The following is a 9,798-nucleotide window of genomic DNA, read 5'->3' as shown; positions in this document are numbered from 1 at the left end:
TGTTTACGGAAACAAACTGACATTTAGGACCCATTCCAATATGCGGTTCATTATGAAGCCAGACAAAAATATATTCCTCTCATATTCAAATTAATTGCGATAACTACATAGAAAATCTTAAAAACGGTGAAGATTTTTTTTTTTTTTACCTACTGTGAACAAAAGTAGAAGCCGTATTCACCCCACAGCGCACAGGCAATTGGAGTGTAGCCCAGGATTTGGACGAGGTTTGTGAGAAACTAGCTGGGTCGATTCGTTTGAATTTTTTATGTGCCTGCCTTTCTGTATTTTGTTTATTTTCAAAACTCAAGATAGTATGCATGTCAAACATGTTTACGAGCTAATTACCTTGCGAGGTACTTTGATAAATCTACATAAAACGTTCGTATAAGTAAAATACTCAACAATGCCTTTTGTGGCTAAACGATGCGGTGTTCAATTTTGCCCACCTTCAATCGTTTTAATTTATGAAAGTAACGTTAAGGATACAAACAAGATGCGTAAAAGAATCATACCTGTGAGGAACTTCTCGAAATGTTCAGGTAGGAAAACTAGACAGTACACTGCTTATCACAGAAAGGAGCATCCCCTAGTCCAGCATTTTCCAAATTCGGACCTGGGGACACCAAGGGGTGTTTGGTTCTTGCCCTAGCACTACACAGCCGATTCAAATAATAAAAAGCATGTTGATTAACGTTAGTTGATTATTTGAATCAGTTGTGTAATACTAGGGCAAGAACCAGGACCGCGTTTGGGAAACTACCCTGGTCACTCTTGTTATGGAGAGCTTTCAGATGGCATAGTGATCTCCCAAGTTATTTTAGTGTCAGATAAATACATATGGCAACACATTGCTTTACTTATTAACTTGTCCAATGCAACAACTGAAATTCTAGATGGCCAACCCACAAGGCAAATAGATCATAGAAAATGCTTTCCCAACTAGTATCAGAGAGCTGCAGTGTGCAGGTTATTACAAGCCCAGCACAAAAACATATATACTTAAAACATGAGGTAATCTAATTCTATTTCACCCACTATCCACCTCTCACCCACAGACTGCTGCATGGCTGCGGAGAGAATGAAGCACCATATTCGGCACAGGGAATACCTGGAGAGTGTTTCATTGGGGCAACTGGAGAGGCTTCATATAGTGCTGCGAGATCACATGCAGGGCCACAGCCTGGAGCACACTCTAGCCTCCCTCCGCCTGGACCCTGAGGAGGACCTCAACAAGCTGGATGATGAGGAGCTTGCGCGCAAGAAGGCCCAAATGGACAAACTCTTTGAGCGCAACCGAAGGCGGAAAGATGACCCTGACTTTGTCTATGACCTGGAGGTGGAATTTAAAGGGGAGGTTGCTCGAGAACCATGCAGCTGGGATGAAGAGGAGTCTGATGATGGGTTTTAAAAGAACACAGATCAGACTGGGAGTGTTTCAGTTTGTTAACAAAGCACCCTACCTGATCTTTAGTGATTGAACAATACTCATTCCTTTGCACAGGGCAGTTGTTATTCTGGCCCTTTGCGCAATTAAGCCATCAACAACAACCATATCCAACTGGACATGGATAAAAAAAAAATGTTTAACTAATATCCTTACAGATGCTATTGAAATATTGAATAGTTGTACATGTTTATTGATATGAAACTTACATTTACAAAATACAAATACTTTGTCTCCTTGACCCTGTTTCAACAGCATTATACTTGTACAATATTGATATATTCACAGTTAACTAAAGACAAGTGTATGCTAAACCCCTAAGAATCCCGAACAATTATCTAAAGTAACAATCTTTGGAAAGTAATATTCTTGTCACATGTCATTGTCAACATTGTAGCCTATATCAAGTACAATAGTATTTTGTATAAGGTTAGAATAAAAAGTAGCACATGCAACAACTATCAAATATCATCTGAATTTTTCTACATTAAAAATTTTAGGTCAACAAAATATTCAAAAGCAATAGCAGTGGTCTTTTACAGTGGATAATAGCTCAGAATCATTAACGTTCAATTTCTTCAAATAACCAGGTTTCTATCCAACCATTTCATGCGGATTAATTACCTGACACATAAAAAAAACTCACGACAGGCCTCATGGAAACGGTACATTTCCCAATGTCGCCAAAACAAAATACGCAAGACAGAGTGGGATTTATTTATTTTTTTGTGAAAAAGATTGCCACAATTGCGGTGGAAACGTTTTTATGCGCAAATATTGACATAAAAACCGCAGTAAACGTGAAGTCATGCAATGAATGATATGTTTTGTTCTACTAACACGAAGTGAAAAAGCATGCAGAGTTTATCGGCAGTTAAGTTAACTTATTTCACAAACTTCACAACTTATGGTGGTTAAGTGGACGGCAGGTAGCCTAGCGGTTAAGAGCATAGGGCCAGTAACCCCCCAAAAAAATCCCAGAATCCGAAAAAGGTGAAAAATCTGTTGATGTGCCCTTGAGCAAGGCACTTAACCCCAATGGCTCCTGTAAGTCACTGGATAAGAGCATATGGTGATGAGCTTCATGCAAATTTCCACTAAATATCAAAGGCTATAATTTGAATGATGCTGGTCAGTGCTTGGCTGCTTATTATCAATTAAAAGTGATCTGGCTTTTTTCCATATCTCATCATATAACCTACCCTGTCTGAACTGTCTATAGACCATTATCGCAACAGCTTTTGTGACAACCATCGGAAGTTTGATGGAAACACCCCTCTGGAGGGGAAAATGCAGTTTGTATGCTGATTTTAGAATATATGCATGAAAATCAGTCGCCAATTGGATGGAAACCTAGCTACTGCTTGTCATTCTTTCGTACTTTACAGCAGTTTGAATAAGATATCTTTGGAACACCATTCCCCAGATTTCTTTTTTGTATCTAGGCATTGTTAATAATTAGTGGTAAGCAGTTGATTTTAATTCAAAGTGCTTTAATGCTTGCTGGTTTTGTTGGCAAAGAAATCCCAGTAGCTTCCTAAATGTCTGACCATTATCACCATCAAACATTCAAGAGCGGGCAACTGCTTTTGACAGTCGATAAAAAAAATATAGTACACCTTTTACCAGATAGCTTATTAGTCCAAGAATGGATGGAGTGAACGTTTTTGTTTGCTTGGTCTAAGATTTTTTGGCAGGATTCAAAATTGCTGTATACATCATTTCTGCATGTGTGTACTTGAACCCAAGAGGTAGCTAGGTAACTAAAATGCAGACACAAATGAGATCGTAACACTTGAGTGAGGAAAGATTTTTTTTTAAATGAAACCATGGAGAAAATGTATTATCAACAGCAGTTAAATTTGTTTGTCAAATACTAAAACCTTTACAAATTTCAAGTACTTTGAATAAAAGTTTTGTATTTAGACCATCATATTTATGCACAGCCATAATAGAAAGGGAAATATTTTTGTAAATATATTACACTATTTTACTACAGACAAAAACACATTTATAGAAAAGTACTTAAGAAATATATCATTTTTTCTTCTTATCCTGGGTGCATCGTGGACAAAACCTGAAAGAGAATAGACTAAATACAAGATGTACAAAAAAGTAATGAGTGTAATCACCAACTTTGTAAAAGATTCACCTACCATTTTCCTTTTGGCTTCGTAGCAAGATCAACACAAGCAAAGTGAAACCACTCAATTGGGCACTGTTTGAAAAGTGAAAACATTGGTAAGAAGACATTCAGATTACAGTAATCTTTCAAATTAACTTCTTGGATCTATATAAAAATGGCACAAATTTTAAAGCATTCTTTGGAATAACAAGACAACCAATAAACTTACATCAGGGTTATCACATCCAATCATCTCTCCATATGAAACTTGATGGCACAAGCAGTATGTTGGCTCATTTGGATCAACTGGCATGTCCAAAACATCTGACGGTTGCATTGGCAGGAGAGCGTCACTCAATTCTGGGCTACAGATATTAATGGGTTAAATGACATTGAGTTAGAGTAAAAACCAGGCAGACACACATGCATAGTATTTGGTTTATACAATATTTTCTATACCTGTTTTTAAGCTTTTTCTTCTTGGGAGAATCCTCATCCGATGATTTCCTGCCTCTCCCCTTGGGTCCACGCTTCTCCCTCAGTCCCCGACCTTCACCCTCTGAAGCAGATATTCACAGATGTGCACATGGAAGTTAGTTACATGTCGTAAATGTGCTGTAGAAGTATTTCCCACCGACAGTCTCCCTGCTTACTCTTTAACCCTCGTCCTTCTGGACTGTCATAGCCGCTCACTTCCAGCTTCTCCTTCAGCTCATTCTCAAATCGGGCTAGGTCTGCATCCAGCCTGCGGATATGCTTGTCCACCTATGACATGCAAACAATTAGATTGGTCAATAGATAATGCAAAACCAATAGTGACAGTATGACACTAATTTGTACTCAAATGACAGGTTTGGAGCACTATACAACCAATAGTGAAAGTATTGACATCTTTATGTACTCATGACAGTGTTGGAGCACTGACCATTTCATATGTCTGCATGGCAAGCTGCACTTTGTCATCACTGAACTCCTTGCACTTGCTGTAAGCACTCTGGATCTTCTGCAGGTGCTCAACCCTCTGTTCCGTAGCCAAGTTCCTTACACTAGAGATGTACTCCTCTGCCAGCTTGTCGATCTCTCCTTTTTTCTCTACACATTTGCAGGACAATTTAAATACTGGAAAAGGAAATATGCTGAACAATATAATAGTGATAGGCATGAAACCATGTAGTAAATCAGGTGATCAAAACAAATACAATTTGTACCTTCAGTTCTATTGTCCAGGTCCCGCATCAGTGAAAAGTTCCTCTGTAGTTCACAGGGCAGATTCTCGATACCTAGAGGAATACATCATGATTGTTAAACGCAGTCATCAGTAACTACAATATTTCATCCTAAGAACAAGATAGGATTTGATGGTAACACACAGCTGACAGTTCATGTTCACTTTTCTACAATGAATACACTGCAGTCTGATGACAATACTAGATAACAGGTGGTCACATCCAAAATGGATAATGTTAGCCAGGTAGCTGGATCACAACAGCTGTACTACCAAAATAACTTCAACCTAAATGTTTTCCCCCATGGAAAGCATGGTTGTCACTAGTAACCACAGCCATAAAAAAAATAAAAAAATAAAAAATAATAATAATAATAATAATAATAATAATAATAATAATAATAATTTGGCTACATCGTAACAATTAATGAAAACAAATGAGTTTTTTGGTCTTCATTTAAGGTTAGGATTAGGCATGTTAAAAGTGTGGTTAAGGTTCATTTTAAAATCAGAAGAGAAATTGTAGAAATAGGCAGGGTTTAGCCATAATTATTATGACTGTGGTAACTAGTGACCCCCAAAATAATCTTGTTTTCCGGTAGAGGATAGCTTCATATTATCTTCCACTCCCTTAAGAAATTTGGCTTTGGGTATTTTTTCTGTAAGGCTATTAAGACTCTCTATACAAATGGTAACAGCTCTATCAAACTGAAACATGGCACCTCACCTAGATTTGAGTTAGAGAGCGAAATTAGGCAAGGTTGTTCTCTCACACTGTATCTATTTTTATCAATCACCCAACTTCTTACAAATTCTTTAAATAATAGTCCTGTACAAGGCATTTCCATAGCTGGTAAAGAAATTATTATAAGCCAGCTGGCTGACAATACTACAATTCTTCTGAAAGATGCTTGTTAGATTCCCATATCTTGATCAATGTGATAGAATCCTTTTCCAAAGCATTTGGTCTATATCTTAAAATTAATAAATGTGAACTCATGGCTGTCAAAGATTGTGTGACACCCTCATATTATGGTATTCCAGTGAAAGAAGAACTTACATATTTAGGCATAACCATTACCAAGGATCAGAAGTCTAGAGGCTTACTAAATTTTAACCCTCATATTTAAAAAATACTTATCATTAAAAGGAAGAGTCCTAATAACCAAGGCTGAAGGTCTAGACTAACATATGCCGCGCTATCTTGACGGTAAAATAAGCAAAGAGATAGAAAGTTGAAAAGCATTTGGTCTGTGGAGAAACCGTACCCATTACATTAGGAAAAAACTGATATAATGGAACACTTGTGTATGGTGGGCTGAATTTTCTGAACTTAACTACCTTAAAGAATACTTTTAAGATCAATTGGATAAAACAATTCCTAAGACCCACTTCTATGTGGAACTTTATTCCTCATCATGTCTTCTCTAATTTTGGTAGCTTTCATGTTGGTTTGCAATAATAATATTGACAAAGTTCCAGTGAAACTGCTTTTCATCAGGTTCTCTTGTCATAGTCCTTAATTTTTCAGCATAAATTATGCTGAAAAATTATGCTGAAAAATTTTCTCCACACAGATATTATATATGGAATAATCGGGACATACTGTAAAAAATACTTCTTTGTTATAAGAATATTGGTTCCGAAATATCCTATTGGTGAGCCAACTTGTAAATGAAGAGGGTCTTTTACTTAATTATAAGGAATTTTTATGACTTTACAAGATCCCTGTAACACCTAAAGATTTTGCAATTGTTTTAGAAGCCATTCCCTCAGGTGTTGCTTTATTATTCCGGAACGTGTCAAGACCTGACCCTCAAAACATACCTACAATTAATTCGGTTGACTCATTAGTAGGAAAGATTTGTTTTTCTTTTAGTCCATTCAACAACAACAGAGCTATACGAGCCTTGTGGCAACAGGATGTTGTATCTATACATTATTGGAATGGATTTACTGATAATGTCTGTTGGGAAAAAGTTTGGATGTTGCCACACACATACCTATTTATTAACAAAATTAAGGAAGTTGATTTTAAAATTATTCATAAATATTATCCTGCCAATCACTATATTAAGAAGTAAAAAAAATAAAAACAAATTAAAATCGTAACTTTTGTAATGACCGCCCAGAAACAGTGCTGCATTTTTTTTGGCATTGTATTCATGTAAATGGATCTGTGGCAAGACATCAGTAGATTTATAATTGAACACATTTATGAAGATGTTACACTATTATGGAGAGATGTGCTGCTTTGATTCTTTACTTACGATAGAAATAAGTTGAAACAATTTTATGTAATTAATTTCATTATTCTTTAGACCAAATTTAATATTTCAAATTTACAAACTAAAAATGTACCTTGAAAAAAGAAATGTAACTATATTTTAAGACACTTAAACACTGTCAAAAACAAAAATATGTTAGAATTATTAATGTGTATATTCCCCTTAAGGTCCTTGTGTAATGTGATATTGTACCATATATACATACATACACACACACACACACACACACACACACACACACACACACACACACTGCTCAAAAAAATAAAGGGAACACTACAATAACATATCCTAGATCTGAATGAATGAAATAATCTTATTAAATACTTTTTTCTTTACATAGTTGGATGTGCTGACAACAAAATCACACAAAAAAAAAATCAATGGAAATCCAATTTATCAACCCATGGAGGTCTGGATTTGGAGTCACACTCAAAATTAAAGTGGAAAACCACACTACAGGCTGATCCAACTTTGATGAAATGTCCTTAAAACAAGTCAAAATGAGGCTCAGGAGTATGTGTGGCCTCCACATGCCTGTATGACCTCCCTACAACATCTGGGCATGCTCCTGATGAGGTGGTGGATGGTCTCCTGAGGGATCTCCTCCCAGACCTGGACTAAAGCATCCACCAACTCCTGGACAGTCTGTGGTTCAACGTGGCATTGGTGGATGGAGTGAGACATGATGTCCAAGATGTGCCCAATTGGATTCAGGTCTGGGGAATGGGCGGGCCAGTCCATAGCATCAATGCCTTCCTCTTGCAGGAACTGCTGACACACTCCAGCCACATGAGGTCTAGCATTGTCTTGCATTAGGAGGAACCCAGGGCCAACCGCACCAGCATATGGTCTCACAAGGGGTCTGAGGATCTCATCTCGGTACCTAATGGCAGTCAGGCTACCTCTGGCGAGCACATGGAGGGCTGTGCGACCCCCCAAAGAAATGCCACCCCACACCATGACTGACCCACCGCCAAACCGGTCATGCTGGAGGATGTTGCAGGCAGCAGAACGTTCTCCACGGCATCTCCAGACTCTGTCACATCTGTCACATGTGCTCAGTGTGAACCTGCTTTCATCTGTGTAGAGCACAGGGCGCCAGTGGCGAATTTGCCAATCTTGGTGTTCTCTGGCAAATGCCAAACGTCCTGCACGGTGTTGGGCTGTAAGCACAACCCCCACCTGTGGACGTCGGGCCCTCATACCACCCTCATGGAGTCTGTTTCTGACCGTTTGAGCAGACACATGCACATTTGTGGCCTGCTGGAGGTCATTTTTCAGGGCTCTGGCAGTGCTCCTCCTGCTCCTCCTTGCACAAAGGCGGAGGTAGCGGTCCTGCTGCTGGGTTGTTGCCCTCCTACGGCCTCCTCCACGTCTCCTGATGTACTGGCCTGTCTCCTGGTAGTGCCTCCATGCTCTGGACACTACGCTGACAGACACAGCAAACCTTCTTGCCACAGCTCGCATTGATGTGCCATCCTGGATGAGCTGCACTACCTGAGCCACTTGTGTGGGTTGTAGTCTCCGTCTCATGCTACCACTAGAGTGAAAGCACCGCCAGCATTCAAAAGTGACCAAAACATCAGCCAGGAAGCATAGGAACTGAGAAGTGGTCTGTGGTCACCACCTGCCGAACCACTCCTTTATTGGGGGTGTCTTGCTAATTGCCTATAATTTCCACCTGTTGTCTATTCCATTTGCACAACAGCATGTGAAATTTATTGTCAATCAGTGTTGCTTCCTAAGTGGACAGTTTGATTTCACAGAAGTGTGATTGACTTGGAGTTACATTGTGTTGTTTAAGTGTTCCCTTTATTTTTTTGAGCAGTATATATATATATATATATGATATATATATATATATCATATGTACATTTTGTATTGATTTGTTAATTAAAAAAAAAAAAAATAGGATTATTTTGGCGGATGTGGAACTGGAATTTGGTTATACTTTGTGCTCGTGACGCACTTTGAAATCAAACATTCCGCCCTGTATACACCTGACTCGCCGTAGAAAACGAAGTTCCCCCGCCAACTTGCCAAAATCACATTGAGGAAAGTGCTCCCTGTTCAGGGAAGTTGTCACAATCATTATTCGGAACGTGGCTACTATCAACCACATTTTATGATACTGGCATGCACCACTGAGATGAATGTACAGGTTCCCGTTTAGCTTAGTAACTAGCTAGAACATCATCTGTTGCTGGTTTACCACTACAAAATAAACCAAGACAGCGGAAAAATAGCCCCTCCGTGCGCTAGCTAACATTAGTTCTCTATAGATAAAATCAATTTATAGCATTTCATCTAACGTACAACTTCAATGACAGTTACTAGAAAACTAACAATACAAGTAGTAAATTAACTAGCTAGTTAGTAATGCCGAGAACTTGTAATCTCACTAACGACACAACATGTGTGGCTTGCTAGCTCGCCAAGCTATCGAACGTTAGTTTAGAAGTTCGAGACTGAAAAACAAACACGATTGGATATGTAGCCAATTAACACAACTGTTCAAATTAAGTTAGCTAGATACTCACTGTCGAGGTAATGTTCCAGGTATATTGCCGTCGCCATGTTTTCAATTGTATTTTACAGGACTAGCTAGTAAACATTTTTATTTTTGCTAACTAGTTTAGCCGAACGCTAGATACGCTTCTAATTCATGACGTCCTCAATTTTCATTGGCTTAAAATACAGGTTTGAATAT

General features: G+C 38.4%; 2 protein-coding genes across 3 annotated transcripts; one reads left to right on the top strand and one right to left on the bottom strand.

Moving 5' to 3' along the window:
• The first annotated feature begins 36 nt into the window (after positions 1-36).
• Positions 37-1,906, top strand: cep19 (centrosomal protein 19). The gene is made up of 2 exons (XM_029707190.1): positions 37-542; positions 1,059-1,906. The coding sequence occupies exons 1-2, from the start codon at positions 407-409 to the stop codon at positions 1,409-1,411; spliced, it is 489 nt and encodes a 162-aa protein (XP_029563050.1). The 5' UTR covers positions 37-406; the 3' UTR covers positions 1,412-1,906.
• On the bottom strand, positions 1,625-9,794 carry ing5a (inhibitor of growth family, member 5a). Of its 2 annotated transcripts, none has more exons than XM_029707181.1 (8): positions 9,629-9,794; positions 4,781-4,852; positions 4,498-4,691; positions 4,226-4,337; positions 4,032-4,131; positions 3,802-3,937; positions 3,604-3,665; positions 1,625-3,524 (listed from the first exon to the last, which is right to left on the bottom strand). In XM_029707181.1, exons 1-8 carry the CDS (start codon positions 9,663-9,665, stop codon positions 3,485-3,487), a joined length of 753 nt encoding a protein of 250 aa, XP_029563041.1. In that variant the 5' UTR covers positions 9,666-9,794; the 3' UTR covers positions 1,625-3,484. The 2 variants fall into 2 exon arrangements, with proteins under 2 accessions (XP_029563041.1, XP_029563042.1); XM_029707182.1 differs by having other exon boundaries at positions 4,498-4,664; positions 9,629-9,792.
• Positions 9,795-9,798: the final 4 nt, after the last annotated feature.

The sequence above is a fragment of the Salmo trutta genome, chromosome 22 (assembly GCF_901001165.1).
Source record: "Salmo trutta chromosome 22, fSalTru1.1, whole genome shotgun sequence".
Classification (NCBI taxonomy): domain Eukaryota; kingdom Metazoa; phylum Chordata; class Actinopteri; order Salmoniformes; family Salmonidae; genus Salmo; species Salmo trutta.
This window is presented reverse-complemented; position numbering and strand designations above follow the sequence as displayed.